This window comes from Silene latifolia, chromosome 11, assembly GCF_048544455.1.
Source record: "Silene latifolia isolate original U9 population chromosome 11, ASM4854445v1, whole genome shotgun sequence".
Taxonomy (NCBI): Eukaryota; Viridiplantae; Streptophyta; class Magnoliopsida; order Caryophyllales; family Caryophyllaceae; genus Silene; species Silene latifolia.
In genome coordinates, this window is record NC_133536.1 from 208,935,484 (window position 1) to 208,954,951 (window position 19,468).

The window sequence follows — 19,468 nt, forward strand, 5'->3', positions numbered from 1 at the left end:
CAATCTCAACGTTTCGCGTATCAGTTACTCTTATAAATGACTGTATAGGAAAATCAATCAGCATGGCAGTTGCAGCTTCATCTTCATCTTCATCTTCATCTTCACTTTCACCTTGTTCAGGTATGTATGATATCAGTTATAATAATTATCCTCTAATACGATACGCGTATGTAGTTGTTAATTTTGTTCTTGTTTTAATTTTGGTTTCAGATGACCTAACTGTTCCAAATCCTATCAAAATTCTGGCATTAAATGACAATGATGATTTGTTACAATACACAAGTGACGAGAGAAAGACGAGTTTAGTAGAAAAGATCGGGTATCAAACTGGTTCTTGTGTAGCTCTTGTGGGTAATTATGTGTATGTTGTTGGTGGTCTTGATGATAATCATATTCCCACCTCCCAGGTTGTGTTTTATGATTTAATTACTGATGATGATTCCTTTCCTCTTGCCAAACACCAAGCACCCTCCCTTAATTCTCCTAAATTTACTCCTATATTAATTGTTATGGGCCATATCTTGTTTGCTTTCTCTTACCGTTTCCAACATGCAACTCGTGTCTACTCCTCTTTATATCCCCCCTCTTCTCTTTCTGCACCTGAACCCCTTCCTATATGTGAATTTCTTGACACTTCGTCTCCGTCTAACAAATGGTGCCCCCTCACCTCCTTTCCAACTCTCCCACCCCCGGCTCTTGTACGTCTTTATGCATATTCAATTTCTTCGTACGCTGTACAACCTAATCAGGAGAAACTGTTTCTCTCGTTTGGTCTTGGTTTTCAGACTATTGGATTTTTCTCCACATGTTACTGTCGTTCTAAGGATATTTGGACCGATGTCCTTTCTCACCCACTCCCCTTTGTTGGAGAAGGAAAATTTATAGATAACATTTGTTTTGGGTTTCCATCTGGAATGGATAGACACGATTGTGACTATGTTGCGTCTTATAAGGTTGATGTTGATTGGGGCGTCCGCATTTTCAATTTCATCCCCCTAGCTACTTATTCCCTCCTTTCCAACTCTACACTAACCGATTGCCCAACCTTCTTTTCTTTTGAACCCGTTTCCTCCCGTGTCTTGACTACAATACGTGTTAAAGTCGAAGAGCTTTACAGGCTTGAGTTAGAGGTACTTGAGCTTCTACCTCTCGAGGTGGAGGTAGAGGAGGGACAGCGCAAATTCAGGACTAATGTTTGTTCTACTACCACTTACACCATGTATCATCATGTTGGAGGTATTTATATTTATTCTTTCCCTCCCAGTACTAGTTTTCCTCCCTTTTTTGCAACAAGGCGCCTTAGGGTAAGACCAAGACAACAAACTACTGCCCACACAACTGTCTCTAGGCATTAACCCAAAACTCTTGTATGGCAAAGGAACAATTTCTCTATTATGTAGAATTGCACGACCTGTCGCAAGTACATCTACCTCAATAGTGAGGAACATTAAGGAGGGATATTGTTCAGATAGCTCGCAATAATACGGTGCGATCACCTTGCACGGTCCACACCATGCTGCACTAAAATTTATTTGCTAAGACCTGTCAAAAGAGTATGAATACAATATATAATGCAATTTTATTTTATTTTTCATTTATTATTCGGTTTTTGAAGTTGTGAATTATGACCCTTTTATATTGTTCAGCTATTGTAGGTGCTTATTGGTGATTGACGTGCAAACTCACAAGTAGAGCGAATACTCCTATACTCGTTTTGTACTCATATATATACTTGTAACTTGTAAGTAGTATAGGAGTTTTCTATATTGTTGCTTTGTCAATTGTAGACACATGGTGTTTTATGCAGCATTTGGATGATAGAAAAACACTGAGAAGTTTGAATGCTTAATGTCGGGTTAAACTATTTTATGCGAAATGTCAGGACAGTATTCCTAATGATATCGGCATTGCAACATCAAGCTTCCTAGTTAAAAACTCCACACCAACCTCTCATTTTTTTTCAGATAAACTAATAATGTGTGTATGGTTGGTACATAATGTATATAAAAGCAAATATGCAGGTAGAAAATGATGAATAAGTGCACATGCAAGTAACTAGTCATATATTCCCCTATCACTCGTATTTGTCCATCTTTTATGTTCTCGAGTAAATAACCGTCGACGGAACAACTCCAATGCTAAGTTAAAATTCGACTAGCTTGGAGTTGCCACATCATATTTACAAACAAATACTATTGTCAAGCTACAAATTCCTCGATGCTCATATACTCACTAATACGATACTGAGTAGTCCTCTTTTAATTTTGTACGTTAGTATGGAGCAGTGCGAGGAGGGGAGGTATAGTTTAGATTATTCGTATCAATTAAAACTCTATTTTTTCATAAATTATTAAGAGGAAAGAAAAGAGCTACCTACATCTACATTAATTAGGATAATAATAATTTATATATGAAATTTATTTTATACCGTACATATGAATTCTATAAATTGATTCCCAAAATTCCAGAACAAAAACACAAGCAGGAGCGGCTGCTGTTGAATCTCTTCAACAAGGTTTGTTCCATTGAATTTCAATCGCAACGTTTCGTTATATATTTATTCTTATTTCCAGTTTTTTTCCTTGTTTGCATAACCTTTGCTTATCAGTTTTCCCTCAATTGTAATTCTTACTGTATAGGAAAATCACCATGGCACTTGCAGATTCATCTTCACCTTCACTTTCACCTTGTTCAGGTATGTATGATATTAATTACATTAATTTTCCTCTAATACGATATTGAGTAGTCCTCATTCAATTTTGTTCGCCAGATGACCTAGTACTTCCGGATTGTATCAAAATTCTTGGTATAACCGACGATGATGATTTGTTACAATACGGGATGAATACGACGACGACATTAGTAAAAAATATTGGGTATACAAGTGGTTCTGCTGTTGCTCTTGTGGGTAATTTGGTGTATGTTGTTGGTGGTCATGATAATAATGATTTCCCCACCTCCCTGGTTGTGTTTTATGATATTACCGAGTCATCCATTTCCTTGCCTCTTGCCAAACACCAAGGACCCTCTCTTAATTCTCCTAAATTTGTTCCTAAATTAATTGTTATGGGTTCTAAGTTGTTTGCTTTCTCTCGCCGATTCCTACGTGATATGCCTTGCCCTAACCCCTCCTCTCTATATCAATCCTCCCCTTTAGCTGCACCTGAAAGCCTTCCTATTTGTGAATTTCTCGACACATCATCACCCTTTAATAAATGGTGCTCCATTACCTCCTTCCCAATTCTCCCACCCCCCAAAACCAAAGGTCTTCATGCCTACGCCATTTCTTCATATGCTGTACAACCTAATAAGGATGTCCTATTTCTCTCATTCGGTCTTCGTTTTGACAGTGTCGGAGTTTTCTCCATAAGTTACAACCATTCCTTGGATTTTTGGACCAATGTCCATCCTTTGCCACTCCCCTTTGTTGGAGAAGGCCAATTTATTGATGACGTTTGCTTTGGGTTTCCATGTGGAATGGATACACACTATCGTATTCGTGACTATGTTGTGTCTTATAGGGTTATTGTTGAGTATGACTGTGCCGATACTTTCCAATTCATCCCACTAGCTAAGTATTCCCTCCTTTCCAACTCTACACTAACCAACTACCCAACCTTGTTTTCTTTCCAACTCGTTTCCTCCCGTATCTTGACTACAATACGTGTTAAACCCCATCACTATTCATCGGATTACTCACTTGAGTTAGAGGTACTTGAGCTTCTACCTCTCAAAGTAGAGAAGAAACAAGTCGAGGACATGGAAGAAATCATTCTTCATCCGAGTCATGTTTGTTCTACTACCACTTACACCATGTATGATCATCATTTTCGAGGTATTTATTCTTTCCCTCCCAATACTAGTTTTCTTTCTTTTTTGCTCACTGTTTTTTTGTTGTTCTCCCTTTTTTCTTTGAGCCTTGATAATAAGTGGTGTTACTTGGTAAGTTGGTATTGATCCCCGTTTCCCTGATGTTATATTGAAGGTGAACTATGTTTATGAATTATGAATGGTTGGTGGGTTAGTATGCTGTTTTGATTTCCAGTTCCTTCTCAATTTCCTAACTTTTTTTTAGTAGCTTATCTTTTATTATGGACTAACTTCATAACCAGTTTGTCAAACATTGTTGCCCAGCAACTCTATCATTTTCTCCCGTAGCGTTTCATTCCTTCTTAGCTTAATATGGTAAATCATAGCTTGCATACTGGCAGCATGATTCCATTCCACATTCCACATATAGAACTTGAGATTTGATAATTTCAAAGTCAAGCAAAACCCCATAAGAAGTTACAGCATTGCCAGTTGCTGCGCAGGTGTGTCTTGGAACATGAACCATGCTAAAACCATTAGAGCTTTGGTGCGCAACACTGCAAACACTTGTTGCAACGCCAAATGCACATCAAGAGTTGTTTTAGCTTTGTGTTTTTAGCCTTAAATTCAACTTGGCCTTTTACACAACTCCCTCAATGATCTCATTGCTCCCCCTGATCAAGTACAAGGCTTGCATTGCACAATTGAGAATTTAATGGCCTCATTCTGTCTTCTTTCCTGTTCATAATAATGATAACTAAGACATTCAGCTCATCAATAGTGAGGAACAATTTCTCTATTATGTAGAATTGCATGACTGCCACAAGTTCGTCTACCTCAATAGTGAGGAACATTAAGAACGGATATTGTTGAGATGGCTCGCAATAATACGGTGCAATCACCTTGCACGGTCCACACCATGCTGCACTAAAATTTGCCAAGACCTGTCAAAAGAGTGTGAATACAATATATACGAGGGGGGGACTACTGTTGCCTAATTGTAATGCAATTTTATTTTATTTTTCATTTATTCGGGTTTTCAAGTTGTGGATTATTGATCCTTTTATAATGTTCAGCTATTGTAGGTGCTTATTGGTGAAAGCACGACTTGAGAGCAAACTCCAAACTTGTTGAGACTTTTGTGTTGGAAGACCTGCGATGAGGTGCAACTCACAAGTAGAGCGAATAGCCGAATACTACTCACAAAGAACATTAAACGTAAACAAATGAAACGGAGAGGGTATAACGAAGGATTACTCTAGCATCATGCATGGACCAACAGTCACGACCCAGGCTTTGATATATTTCCTCAAGTCCAAACATCCAAACGGTTGTAACACCGTCTTAGATGGCAACAAGACTCTTCACTTTATATGGTTAAGACGATTCAAAAGCATTTTTTGTTTAGACAAGCACAAATTGTCATGAGGATGATAAAGTTAAGGGTAAAATGTAAATATATATATGCTATTCTTTTAATTGTATTACAAAATTTTGAGAGTGTTATTTACAAATAATAATAATAATAATAATAATTATAAAACAATAGAAATTGCTTAAAAATGATTTGCATTAACTACCAATGTACCACTATCATTGAGTCTTGATCAACAAGTATCGTCCCTTTAATTGTGCCTCTGTCTCTTCTTGTAGCAGAGTTGATGCTGAACCAATGTATGATTTTGTTTTGCAAGTATACCGTCTGTAGGATTGGCTGCAGTGTGGGTTGAGATCGAATCAGGCTGTGTGTTGGGTGGCCCAAGCGCGCAACATGGGTTGAAGAGTTCCAGGGACAGACGGGCCGAGCTGTTTTTATTAACAGTTAGCATTGCAGGATTGAACAATACCACCAAGTCACTTTCTTTTGGAAGCATATTGTTTTTTTTTTTTTTTTTTTTTTTGGTGTACGAAGGACCGGCATTTTTAAAGTCCCCGGTGGACCGATAACCGCATGATTTGCGCAGCCTAGGGTTCGAACACGGGACCTCTCAACTCCTGCCCATTGGCAAGCTTTGAAGGTTAAACCCGATGCCACTAGACTCGCATCACTTGGTTGGAAGCATATTGTTGGTGCAGGTGTTATGAGCTTACTAGCTGCTAGGGATGTAATTGGGGCGGGGCGGTGGTGGATATAGGCTCCCCCGTACCCGTACCCACTAAGAAAAACTCGTACCCATCCCCGCCCCACCACCCGTGGCGGGTACAAGTTTCCAAAACCATCCCCGCGCCAACGGGTGGAAATTTAAAACCGTACCCGCCCCGCTTACCCATTAACCCGCTACACGATAATTTTATTTGATAAATTTTTTCGTAAAAGTTGGTTTAATCATTATTAATTTCCATTTTTTTGAATTTATCTTTATAATTTTATTTTTTCACCAAGTAAGTTAGTAAAAAACTTTATAAAAGTTATTATTAACATTATATCTTAACTATAACTAAATACGGAGTAAGATTTATATAATTATGGTAATCCTACTAGTTTTTTTAATGATTTGCGGGTAGGCGGGTATTAGGTGGGTAAAATGCAGAATCCATCCCCGCCCCATGACCCATGGCGGGTGCGGGGCGGTACCCACTTATACCCGTCCTGCTGACATCCCTACTAGCTGCTATGAAAGTGCTTGGTACCCTTAAAAAATTGGACAGGTTATCGGAGGCATGTGCTATTTTGGAGGAGGCAAGTTCGATTGAGCCTAATAATAAAGATATTATACATGAGCTAGAAGACATTAAGCAGTTTTTAGTGATAAACAACAATGGTAAGCGAGTTGTCATTGACTCCTTAGATACTGTAATTCCTTTTCAGTCATAATCACATTGTCCAATTTTTTTTTTCTTTTTGAAAAACAGCCGCAAGCATAAAATAAATTGAACAATTGTTTTAAAGTTGCTATTTAACAAGATTGACATATTCAACTTATAATTTATATACATATTCAAACTAGATTATTCAAATTTAACATGTTAAAAGAATATCTAAATCATGATATAACCGATTATCATAATTGATTTGAACTTTTGTTAAATTAAGTTATATGCCAAAAACAGCAAAAACAATTCATCAATCCGACAAAAAACGATTTCCATTTACATCTCGATTTATAAAATCGAAACATCTACAAATTATCATAATTATAATCTTAACAGATTAAAACAACAATATGAAAATCAAATGGAAATAAAACAACAACAAAAAACGAAACAAATCGGCTGCAAAAAAAATTTGTTCACGGCACAAAAAATTTCAACCGATTAATTTTTTTTTTTCGAAACCCTAATTAAAGTTTACATCTAATTTTATGAAAATCATCAAAATAAAATTCGTGGCCTAAAGTCCGTTGACGGACAAAGATTCACAGGCCTTGGAGAAACGGAGGGAACTACTGCTTCCCAAGATGGCTCATCATGGGGAGTTCCCGTCAAGATAGAAATTTTAGAAGAAATGGGGCAACCTTTCATATAAGCCCCCGACTTTAGATGGTAAAATTGCAGATTCTTTCCTGACATCAAGTTGTCATAGTCTCTTGAAGATATACATAATTTTTTGTGGACATGTTTTTGGTTGGAAAAGCTAAAATTGGTAGATGTGGCAGCAGAAGGTTGACTAGCACATTGCCCTAACGAGGGAGGACAACTCTTAGCAATGGAGTCGGACTCCATAACCACATCTGAGATCCTATTACTTTTATTAATATCACAATCCATGTCATTGTTCAACAAAAGCCCCCTACTACAAGAGGCTTCACCCGCTTCAACAAGGGGATGTAACTTAGCATCCGCATCAACCTTAGTGTCCGTTTCAACCTGAAGAAGAGGTTTCTTACCCTTTTTGTCATTGCTCAAGGGGTCAAAATGATAGGCGGCCCGCTTTCCATTGGGGTTTAAAGCAAGACAATCAACAACATAATGAAGCTCACGTGCCACATCCTTATTATTTGGGTCAAGTTTCAAGGCATGCTCAAAATCATCTAGGCCTTCCACAAGGAAATGCAATTTCTGAAAGGCTAAACCTCTACGGTAGAATGCTTTCACATTACAAGGATCAAAGTTCAAGATAAGATTACAATAACACCACGCCTGATTGTAATGAAAGAGTTTTAACTCACATGCCGCTAAAATATTTTAACCTTTCTTAGCATTGACGGAGTAACATACAGCCACTTGCAAGTTATTCGGTAACTCACCGGCTTCACAGGAGAAGTGCAAATTAAACTCGCCCACTTTCTGATCAAAGTAGCAGTTGGATTAAACAATTTTACCATTTACTCGTATTATTATATAAGGTTTTATCTCAATCAATCTGCGTATAGAGTGGGTCCAGGCGGATATTGAGCAACTGGCTGCAGTTCGGAAATGCATTCATCAGATTTCTTGTAAACTTCCTTCAACAGCAAAGTTGGAGTTCACTGACTGCTGAGCAATTGATTAAACTGATTCCGTCATGCTGATTCTTCCTAATACTGCAGATTTTCGCGTATGGTCTTTATTTTACAACCACTGTCCATGATGTTGTATGATTGATTACTTTTTTTTTTTTTTTTTTTTTTTTTTATATATAAAACAACAGTTCTCGTATACACTCTCCTATAATGGCTTTAATTTGTAGACATTATCTTACTGCTGATATTGCTAATTATGTGGGAATTTGTTAATTTGATTTTAATAATTGTTCCGGCATGAGATTTGGTAGTTTTCCGGTGAATGGTTGCCTGAATACTGTAATTGAGTCTATTTGCACATTGACCATAACATATGAAACTAATTTGCACATACTAGCAAACCGAATCTGCACATCTAACAGTGCTTTCTATATTTCTAGGCTATACTACTGAGTATTAATCCTTGTTTAGTAAGCCTTAATTCAATCTGTGGACTGTGGTATGTTGTGATGGTTTAAGCTTGCTGTTCTTAGTAATTGATATTAAGGCTCGGTGGTTGTTGAGATATGTCTTTGATTCTGTTATGTTATATGTCTGTGTCGGGAACCCACTTAATGATCTGAATTCTGGTTTCTGACACAATTTTTGGACATGGACACAGTTATTTGACAGATGATGCTACAATATCGGACATGAAGACATTATCTATCACAAGTATCCGTGATTCCTAACCAGTTGCCCACTTTGTACGCCGTGCTAGTTATACTTGATACTTTAAAATGAAACTAATGGACATTTTTCGATACTTACTGCGTCATGATAAGCTCCAGAAGCCACAGGTTAGTTCTTTCCTAAATGCTCCCTTTATAAGACTATCGTACAATTTGCAATTTCATATTTTAGTACGAGTATTAATTTTTATTATCGTACTTATAGATGTCTGGCTGTCTGCAGTAATCGTTTGTAACTGTCTAAATCTGGTGCCATAATCTGAAAATTGTTGATGTTCTTGATCATGTTTGATGTGTTTGTGTGTGTATATATATATATATTCATGGTTAATTTAGTACAGTGGTTAAATATCAGATTTTCAGTGGAAATGAAGAAAATTTTTATAAGAATGGTGAAACACTACTAGAGGAGAGGATTTCCTTGTTTAATGGCAGGAACAATTCTATCTGCTGCTTCTCAGTTGACGATCTCAACTCTATGATAACTGGGGGATCTACTGATGATGGCAGCTTAAGAGGTGTTTGGGATGGAAAGTTGGTTCAGGTTAAAGGTTTTGGTGATCGAGTAAGGAGCAAGTATGCGTGCCGCGAAATTGCTGTAGCCACGGAAATGGGTACTCATAGGAATGTCCATAGGCTTCTAGGCTGCTGTCTCCACACAAAGTATCCTGTTCTGGTTTATGAGTGGGAAGAAAAGGGAACCCTTATGAGTCGGATAACTAATTACAACGGGCAAATCAAAGAGACACTAGAGTGGAAGGACATGCTAAGAATTGCGTGGGAGATTGCTCATGCAGTTGCCTATTTGCACACAGCTTTTCACCGGCCTATTGTACACAGAGGCTTGAATCCTTTAAATGTATTCTTAGACCAAGATGGTTCTGTCAGATTATCAGACTTTGGCTCGTGTATTTCAATTCCACCAGGTAAAAAGGACGTGGAAGACGACCTAATAATAGGGACACTTGGCTATCTTGCACCTGAATATCATAGATCAGGGAGGGTGGCGGAGAGTTGTGATGTTTTTTCTTTTGGTATACTTCTTCTTGTACTCCTCACAGGACAATCCCCATACACCTTCTCTCAATCTAACCAATATCACGGTAGTTTATTAGAGTGGGTGAGTGAATGTCGTGCAGTTAACTGCCTCGGTGATGTTGTGGATCCAACAATCACTAGAAATGGACCAGTTGCAGCTGAGGTCCAACTGAAAGCAATAGTTGATATTGCCCTCAGCTGCGCAGCCGCAGACGAAGAACGTCGGCCAACGATGGTGGACGTAGCTACTCAACTCAAGGATATCATCGTCTTAACGTCCGATTCTATTTAGCTCCACAGCTCATCATTGAAATTCAAATTTCCACTCTATCTATATTCCTGTGTTTTTATTCTAGGATTCTAAAAAAGATGCAAAACACTGGTGTTCTTTTATTTTTGACGATCCGAAACTTTATTATTGTAATATGTCAGTTTACTATGCAATGTCTTTTACTGTTTTGTGTTCGTGTAATTGCATAATGGATGGATCCTTCCTGATGTATTTGTAAGGATAAACTTAAAAAATATTCGGTAGCAATCTATATGCTGGATATATTTCAAGATATCCAAACAAGAATGCAACTATGCAAGTGGTGAACTGTAATAAAAGAATGGCTGAAACTTAAAAAATATTCGGCAGTGCACAGGTTACCCATGGATTCCAAGACGACTTGGCCACAGCCTAGCGCAAGTCAAGTTAGTAGTTACACTTGCAAGCCCAGGCTTAATACGTTGCCGCAGCAGCACCCAGTCTAAGAACTAAGCTTGAGTCATCAATACTTAGCCACAGAGCCTTAATCTTCGAGCAAAAACAAACTGAATTGTTTTGGTAAACATTCAGTGTTGCAGGTCATTATGATTATGCACCATGCTTTATTCCCTTTAGACTTATTTGTAAATAAGATCCTGAACCTGCAGCTCCTTATGGATAAACCACGAAATACACAGCATTTCTTGGACAATTTCGAGCCTTTCAACCCGAAAAATGAAGGATCCCTGGACTCAATGCACCTTCCTCTACCACATGAACTATAACATGATCAAGCCGCTCCCGTTTATATTGAGCTAGTAGGCCAGGAAGGCAGGAGGTATTGATTCCTACTTCATGGATTAAGCGTATGGGTAAGTAATAGTACTCCGTATTCCCTAACCATCCAAGATTTGATGTTCTAACATAGCTCTCTCAACAGTAACTAATATCTGTATTGTCTAACATGACTGTAGAATCATTGCAATACACATCAGGAGTAGCAGTGGGCCTAACTGTTTTCTTCATCATCATTGTCATAGAGATTGCAGTCTACAAGATGGCGCTCAGCCTGATAACAATACCAGCTTTGTTTCCGCGCATAGATGATCTTGCTTCCTTTTGGAATTTCTTCACTGCATTTCCGTTGCTGATTTGTGCATACCTTTCCCACTATAATGGTTTGGTTTCATTCTACACCTTGTTAATTTAAGTTTCATTTGGAGTGGCTGTAACTTCTTAATGTAACTTGAATATCAAATACCCTGTATATATATTTATGTCATGAAACGGCTGAATTGCAGTGCACGAAATACAAAACGAGCTGAGTGGCCCGTCTGAAATGCACGCAGTCGTAAAGTTATCACTGTCAGTGTGCGGGTTCATCTACATACTGACAGGCTTGTTCGGTTTCCTTCTGTTTGGAGACTCAACAGCTACAGATGTGCTCTCCAACTTTGATTCAGATCTTGGAATCCCGTACAGCAATGTCGATAACGTTCTGGTTCGCCTCAGCTATGCCATCCACATCATACTTGTTTTCCCGGTCATATTCTATTCTCTGAGGCGTTACTTTGATGGACTCATATACAACAGTACTATCGACCCCCTCGACTGAGATAACAGACGATTTGCTGTCATCACTATGGGTTTAACCTCTACTATCCTGTCTGCAGCTCTCTTTATTCCCAATTTGGGTTGCTTTTTAGTTCACTGGCGCAACTGCGGGTGCCTTGATCCTGTTCATCTTTCTTGCTCCCATTGTTCTCAAGTTAGTCCTCCTTTTACGCACTTCAACTGTCCTAAAGACTCATCACTGTCTCTGTTCTTCTCATATTGAAATCAGCTATGCTATTGCTAGAATTTCATAGAATGACTAAATGATTTAATCTTATTGTTTTATTTTCTTGCTTCCTAGGGACCGCTCCAAAATTGCGTCAAGGACAGACAAGAGTATATCATGGGGATTGATCATCCTTGCTGTAGTTTCAGATCTGGTGGCAATCTACAGCAATGTAGTGTCCTTGCTCTAATTTTCTTGTTCGTTTGAGGTACTCATACTGTGTAATTATTTCAGTAACCATTTTGGTGATGATAATCCCTCCACCCGCAGTGATGCATGATATTAACTGTCTATTTTGATACAGTAGTTGTAATGGATTTTTACTGCTAATACGAGTGTATACATATTGTAGCTCCATTATTCCGCAGGAGCAAAATGAGCTTAAAAAGGATAGCTTTTAGACTAGTTTGAACTAAATCAGAATGAAACTAGGCCGGGGCTAGGGATAGAACGGAATCTACAGCAAAGCATTCTGAACTTGCAGCTCTAAAAATGATAGCATTCTGAAATTGCGTCATAGCATTCTGCATACGAACCCTGACCAATGACCCAATCTTAAACACGACTACTACTCAAGGATCTACAAAGATCAGCTGTCTACAATCAATATCAAATAGTAATGCTAGTACTACGTTTTGAAAGTGGTAACCGCTTCAACAACCTGTAGATGATATAGTCTTAACAGATCCACTAACAAAACCAATAGAAAACAAAAAAAGGTAAAGATCAAATACATTTTTATGAAAAATCAAGTTTTTTCCAATGAAAATTCGGAGAAATCTTCAGGAAATGGCCTTATAAGAGCCAACAAGTGGAAACATGGGCCCTAACAAAAAGAAAAAGAACAAATGGACTAGAGGTGACTGAGAATGGAGGAGAGTTTCTCTCCATTTAAAATTTCCTTTGGGTGGTCCAAATCGTATTTTGGCATTATCGAACGGCTTAAAATTTATGGGTAAAAATAAAGGAATAATGAGATTTGGTGAGAAAAATATTATTAAATGAATTTAAGAGAGGAAATGGAGAGGATCCATTTCCCCGAGAATAGTATGTAAAACACAACTACACATTCAAACCAAATCCGCATACAAGTTTTTTAACAAAGCTTTCTGTCCACCCAAATGCAAAGCTTCCTGACTGCTTGTTGACCCTTTTAACAAGTTAGTATATTTCTACATTAAGTAGTCTAATCATGCATTTTTTTTGTTAATCATGGTTGAGTCTCCGATTCGATGATGATTATTCTTGTGGATTACTGGTAGATATTTTTTGTTCATGTGCATTTTTTCTTTTAGTACACTATGGTCTAATACAGTACTACGTCTTCAGTCTACCACCCCAAATGAACTTGAAATTAAGGCTCGACTGTTGTTCTGTTCTGATATGTCTTTCATTCTGTTATGATATGTCTGTGTCGCGAACCTACTTAATGGTCTGAATTCTGATTTCTGACACAATTTTTGGATTTGGACACGTTATTTGACAGATGATGCCACAATATCGGACATAAAGACGTTATCTAGCAGAAGTATCCGTGATTCCCAACCAGTAGTCCACTTCATATGCGGTGCTAGTTCATGGCTTTCATTCTACTTTAAAATGAAACTAATGGACATCTTTCGATACTTACGGCGTGATCATAAGCTCCAGAAGCCACAGGTTAGTTCTTTCCAAAATGGTCCCTTTATATGACTATTGTACAATTTGCATTATGATATTTTAGTAACCGTCTAAATCTGGCCATAATCTGAAAATGGTGCATGTTCTTGATCATGTTCGATGTTATATATTTATGGTTAATTTAGGAAATTGGCAAAGATCAGATTGTCAGTGGAAATGAAGAAAATTTTATTAAGAATAGAGAAATACTACTAGAGGAGAAGATTTCCTTGTTTAATGGTAGGACCAATTTCATCCGCTGCTTCTCAGTTGACGATCTCAACTCTATGATTGTAGACAAATATCAGATAACTCGGCGATCTCTCATTGACTGCAGTTTAAGAGGTGTTTGGGATGGAAAGTTGGTTTGGCTTGCCGCGAAATTGCAGTAGCTACGGAAATGGGTACTCATAGGAATGTCCATAGGCTTCTAGGGTGTTGTTCCACACAAAAAATCCTATCCTGGTTTATGAGTGGGAAGAAAAGGGAACCCTTGAGAGTCGGATAATCAATAACAAGGGGCAAAACAAAGAGACACTAGAGTGGGAGGACAGGCTAAGAATTGCGTGGGAGATTGCTCATGTAGTTTCCTATTTACACACGGCTTTTCACCGGCCTATTGTACACAGAGACTTGAAACCTGTAAATGTATACTTAGACCAAGACGATTCTGTCAGATTATCAGACTTTAGTTTGTCTATTTCAATTCCAGCAGGTAAAAAGCACCTGATTATTTGGAATCAGGTAGGGTGGTGGAGAGTTGTGATGTTTTTGCTTTTGGTATACTTCTTCTTGTACGAATATCAGTCTAGTTTATTAGATTGGGTGAGTGAATGTCGTGTAGTTAACTGCCTCGGTGAAGTTGTGGATCCAACAATCACTAGAAAGGTTATAAGGTAGAATTTTAAAAAATACAGGTTACCATGTAAAATAACCCTTGAGTTTATTCTACGTGCATGGATAGAGGACCACTACATTAAGAACGCGTGGAAGATGTCGGTATGAGATTCACCGGTGGAAATGTGTCATCTACTCAGTCACGTGACATTATTCCTTTGTCTCACATGCAGTTTTTACACATCTATGATCCATGTACGTATGTACTTGATACGAAATACTATACATGTATCATTATCAACAACACTTGATATGTCTCAAAGATACACAAGAGATTTGCTTGTATGCTTGGATTGATTTCCCTTGTCTTTCGTGATTTGCAATATTTCATTCAATCCCTTTGATGATTTTACCCAATCATACATAGTATGCTCATAATACTACGCAACTTGTGATTTTACGTAAATTAGTTGTTTTATAAAGAGATAAATTATAATAAGCAGGTCAATTTATTGGTGACTTCAATCTCCCCTACTACTAAGAGAATAAAAATTCTTTTAGTTTTTCCTCCAAAAAACATCTAACTAAATAAGGTAATAAATAAAATTTTCTTTCATTACATTATTATCTTTTAAATGAATATATTCTTATAAATAAACTCTAATTTTTTAAATAAATTCATAATTATGATTTTTTCATTAAAATAAATAAAATTGATATTAAACTATAAGTATAAGTTGCTAAATTTTTCAGTAATGCAATAATTATTACTGTAGAGAATAACTTGACATATGCTTACTATTAGCTTCGTGACAAAAAAACACACTAAAAAAAATTCACAACTTAAATAATTTTTTTTATTAGTTTTCCATTTCATTTTTTGTTTCATATCAAAATATAATTGTGAGAACTCATAAATATTAATGAGGTGCAAATTTAAAAAGTATATAAATCCTCCTATATATTAAGATAATACAACTTCTCCAAAGTTTTTCCTCCAAAGTGCTCAAACTTATGTATGAAAAAAAATTAGATTTTCATTTATTAAACTAATTTTCAATTTAAAATAATCTATACATAAAATTGTATCTCCTATTATTAACTTCGTGACGAAAAAAGTTTTTTTTTAAAATTATTTGATGTAATTAAAATATTTTCATAAAAAACATAATTCATGGAATTATTCAATTCTTTTGATTAATTTTAATATTAGTTATTTTTTATAAAAATTTGTGAGATACAAATCTAAAATCTATAACTAATAGACTAAAAATTAAATGGCCTATATTTACCGCGCATTTACGCGGGATCTACACTAGTTTGAACTTAAGAGTTCTACATGCAATTGAGAGTATGAGGCTTTATGGGTAAAAGAGTGTTATTTTATGTAAATGGTTTTACCGCATCCCGGCCCAATTGAGAGTATGAGGGTTAAGAGGTTGGATCCACGTGGTTTTGACCCCGTAAAGAAGGAAAATAAGGTTGTTTTAGGCCCTGTTCTTTCTGGCTTATTTTCACCTTTCTTGATTCAAATTTCGATTCGATTGATTCGACTCCATTCGATTCGATTCGATTCACTCCATTCAGATCACTCATTTCGCTCTATTCGATTCGATTCATTCAACTCCTCCATTAAGTTCAAATTTCATTTCAAATTTACTCATCTTAAATTTAATAGTTATTATTAATTTTGTTATCAATAATACTATTTTTTAATTATTCTTTATTATTATTATTATTATTATTATTATTATTATTATTATATTTAATAATAATGTTATTAATAATTTATTTATTATTATTATTATTATGAATATTATTATTAAAATGAATAATAATGTTGTTGTTGTTGTTGTTGTTGTTGTTGTTGTTATTGTTAAAATGAATAATAATGTTATTAATGTTAATAAGAATATTATTTATTATTATTATTGTTATTATTATTATTATTATTATTAGTAGTATTGTTGTTGTTGTGGTTGTTATAATTATTGGTATTATTATTAAAATTAATAACATTTATTATTAATATTATTGATGGGGCACGCCCAACCGACTTGACCCAATAGCCAATACGGGGTCATACAAGTCAACACGCTTGCCAACATGGTTACGGATTAAACTTGATACTCTACGAATCACGAATTGTTAAAAGCGAATTCTATCAACCGATTCATCAAAATACATATAACACATTTTCTATAAGCGAATTGCGAATCGATAAGGCGTATTCATAGCGAATATGGTAACCATGCTTGCCAGCCATCATTTGAGGTACACATAGAAATCTATAAATACCTCATTATTCACCCATCAATGGTAAAATACTTCTCACTAACAACTTCCTCTCTCTAGAAGTAAGACTACTCGAGCTACTATGAGAAGGCACGGAAACCTTAGCTTCAAGCAAGGTCCCAACTATCCACCAAGATCTGTAAGGCATCGAGAGAAGGACCTATTGCGAACCCTCCGAGGCCCTATTTGTTACGCGTGAAAGATCCATCCGGAGAGAGCAAGCATAGGTTCGAGGTGCCATCGTCTGAAAGGAGCGCGTTGACCCGACCCGGATTCGAGCAACGCTTACTTGAGTGTTTTTATTCGAAACAATTATTTTTACTAATATCATTATTAATATTGACATTATTATTTATTATTGTTATTAAGAATATTATTAGTAAAAAGTTACTATTTTTTCATTATTATAATTTATGATTATTCATATACTCCTCCCTCTATCCCTATCAATTGTTGTCCTTTGGTTTTTGGCACAAAGACCAAGGAAAGAGGAGGGGCCAATTATAAATGACAAGCGGACCAAATTGAGTGTGAATGATCAAATTGCTCATCAAGTTCATTCTTAAAATAGAAAGGACAATAATTGAATGAGACACCCAAAAAATGAAATAGACAACAAATTACCTAGGACGAGGGAGTATAATATTATAATTTTTTTCTTAAAAATATTAATTTTAGTATAAATAGTATTATACTATGAATATTATTATTAGTACAGTTGATAATAACAATAATATTAAATATTATTATTATTAATATGATTATTTCGATTGATTCAAAATTTCAATTGACTTTATTGATTCGATTCGATTCATTTCTCTTATTCTATTGATTCGATTCGATCATTCGGCTCCATTCGATTCGATTCGATTCACTCCATTCGATTCGATTCATTCGATTCGATTCGATTGATTCATTCCATTCGATTCGATTCGATTCAATTCTAAAAAGCGGAAAAAAAAGGGCCTTTTAAACAAGCCGTATTTTCCAGTGGAAATGGACCCTCGAATTTTTTTCTCTCGATTTTCTTTCACAATCTATTTAAATAATAATTACCCATTTCACTCAAATTTCTCTTTATTTTTATGCGTAAATTTAAAACCGTTAGATATTGCCAAAATACGATCCGGGCCATTAATAAGAGACTTTTCCAGTTTGTTTTCCATTGAATTTCAATCGCAACGTTTTCCAGTTTTTTCCATTATTGCAAAACCTTGGCTTATCAGCATGGCACTTGCAGCTTCATCTTCATCTTCTTCTTCAGGTATGTATGATATCAATAATAATAATAATAATTATTGTCGTAGTTGATAATTGTTACCCTCGTTAATTTTGTTGTTGTGGTGTCAGATGACCTAATAGTTCCAAATCCTATAAAGTTTATAGCGATAAATGGAGAGGATAACTTGTTAGAGTACACAAGTGGTTGGAGGAGTACGGAATTAGTCAAAAGTATCGGCTATAAAGATTGTTCCTCTGTAGCTCTGGTGGGTAAACTTATATATGTTGTTGGTGGTGCGGATAAACTTTGCCCAACTAGTCGAGTTGTGTTTTATGATATGACTACTGCTACTACTACTCAACCATTTTGTCTAGTTCAAAAACAAGGACCCTCCCTTAATTCTCCAAAGTTGAATCCTACATTACTTGTTATGGGCTCCAAGCTATTTGCTTTCTCTTGGCAATTTGGGCAGGAAGAGCCTTTCCCCGACCCATTCCCTATATTTGGCGAAGCATCCCCTTTAGTTGCTCCCGAATTGCCTCCCATTGCCGAGTTTCTCGACACTTCCTCACCTCTTAACGTATGGTGTCCCCTTCACTCCTTCCCAAAACTCCCATCCCCGTGGACCAAAGCTCATTCCAGTTACTCTATTTCTTCTTCCGCCGTCCAACTTAACAATCAAACACTGTTTCTCTCTATTGGTCGTGGTTTTGACATTATTGGAGTTTACTCCATTTGTTACAACCATTCCACCGATTTGTGGACCAATCTCAAAGAAACCCCACTCCCCTTTGTCGCAGACGGCCAGTTTGTTGATGACATTTGTTTTGGATTTCCTCTCGGCATGGATACACACGATCGTGACTACATTGCGTCCTATAAATTTAGTGTCGATTCCAACACAAACACTTTCTCTTGGGTCACCCTAGCTACCTATTCCCTCCTTTCCAACTCCACCTTAACTTACTTTCCTGTTTTCTTTTCTTTCCAACCCCTTTCCCCAAATGCCTTAACTACAATACGGGCTAAACTGAAAGACAACCCCTCATCGCGTGAGATTTACTCCCTTGAGTTAGAGGTACTTAAGCTTCTACCTCCTCCTCTTAAGGTAGAGGAGAAACAACAACAACTCCAGGGCACTACTCATGTTCATTCTACTACAACTCACACCATGTATCATCGTCTTCGAGGTATTTATTCGATCTCTTACTAGTTTCACCTTTTGTCTTTCTCTTTTGAGTTTTGCTCACTGTTTTATGTTGTTGTTGTTGTTGTTGTTGTTCTGCCTTAAAGTCAACTTGGCCTATTATACAACCCCTCAATGATCTCCTTGCTCCCCCTGGATAGTATGCCTTAGTCACGAGTTAAGAGTAATCCCACTGCAAGATTTGACACAAACACACA

The 19,468-nt window shown here is 36.6% G+C and overlaps 4 protein-coding genes across 17 annotated transcripts in view; 3 read left to right on the forward strand and 1 right to left on the reverse strand.

Annotated features, from left to right (window-relative positions):
* LOC141612519 (uncharacterized) overlaps nucleotides 1–19,468 on the forward strand; it is a 20,618-nt gene continuing 1,150 nt past the window's right edge. The window contains exons 1-3 of one of the 3 annotated variants that reach the window (XM_074431327.1): nucleotides 1–120; nucleotides 211–1,236; nucleotides 1,647–1,879. In XM_074431327.1, coding sequence (XP_074287428.1) covers nucleotides 63–120; nucleotides 211–1,236; nucleotides 1,647–1,669 — 1,107 coding nt within the window. In that variant the 5' untranslated portion in view covers nucleotides 1–62 and the 3' untranslated portion in view covers nucleotides 1,670–1,879. Of the gene's footprint in view, nucleotides 121–210; nucleotides 1,237–1,646; nucleotides 1,880–17,831; nucleotides 18,107–18,192; nucleotides 19,255–19,468 lie in introns of those variants that run through there. The other 2 variants (XM_074431328.1, XM_074431326.1) reach the window with 2 other exon arrangements.
* LOC141612520 (uncharacterized) lies at nucleotides 2,109–5,451 on the forward strand. Its single transcript, XM_074431329.1, has 4 exons — nucleotides 2,109–2,515; nucleotides 2,640–2,695; nucleotides 2,771–3,835; nucleotides 4,887–5,451. Exons 2-4 carry the CDS (start codon nucleotides 2,650–2,652, stop codon nucleotides 4,907–4,909), a joined length of 1,134 nt encoding a protein of 377 aa, XP_074287430.1. The 5' UTR covers nucleotides 2,109–2,515; nucleotides 2,640–2,649; the 3' UTR covers nucleotides 4,910–5,451.
* LOC141612521 (serine/threonine-protein kinase ZRK1-like) lies at nucleotides 7,425–14,892 on the forward strand. 12 transcript variants are annotated; one of them, XM_074431336.1, is made up of 9 exons: nucleotides 7,425–8,287; nucleotides 8,854–9,031; nucleotides 10,602–10,790; nucleotides 10,880–11,083; nucleotides 11,252–11,389; nucleotides 11,513–11,979; nucleotides 12,127–12,223; nucleotides 13,538–13,710; nucleotides 13,857–14,892. In XM_074431336.1, the coding sequence occupies exons 6-9, from the start codon at nucleotides 11,854–11,856 to the stop codon at nucleotides 14,100–14,102; spliced, it is 642 nt and encodes a 213-aa protein (XP_074287437.1). In that variant the 5' UTR covers nucleotides 7,425–8,287; nucleotides 8,854–9,031; nucleotides 10,602–10,790; nucleotides 10,880–11,083; nucleotides 11,252–11,389; nucleotides 11,513–11,853; the 3' UTR covers nucleotides 14,103–14,892. The 12 variants fall into 12 exon arrangements, 9 of the variants coding, with proteins under 9 accessions (XP_074287437.1, XP_074287435.1, XP_074287434.1 ...); XM_074431334.1 differs by having other exon boundaries at nucleotides 10,609–10,790; nucleotides 11,186–11,389; XM_074431333.1 differs by having other exon boundaries at nucleotides 7,426–8,287; nucleotides 11,186–11,389.
* LOC141612523 (uncharacterized) overlaps nucleotides 19,319–19,468 on the reverse strand; it is an 11,770-nt gene continuing 11,620 nt past the window's right edge. Inside the window, exon 6 of the mRNA XM_074431340.1 lies at nucleotides 19,319–19,350. Coding sequence (XP_074287441.1) covers nucleotides 19,319–19,350 — 32 coding nt within the window. The remainder of the gene's footprint in view (nucleotides 19,351–19,468) is intronic.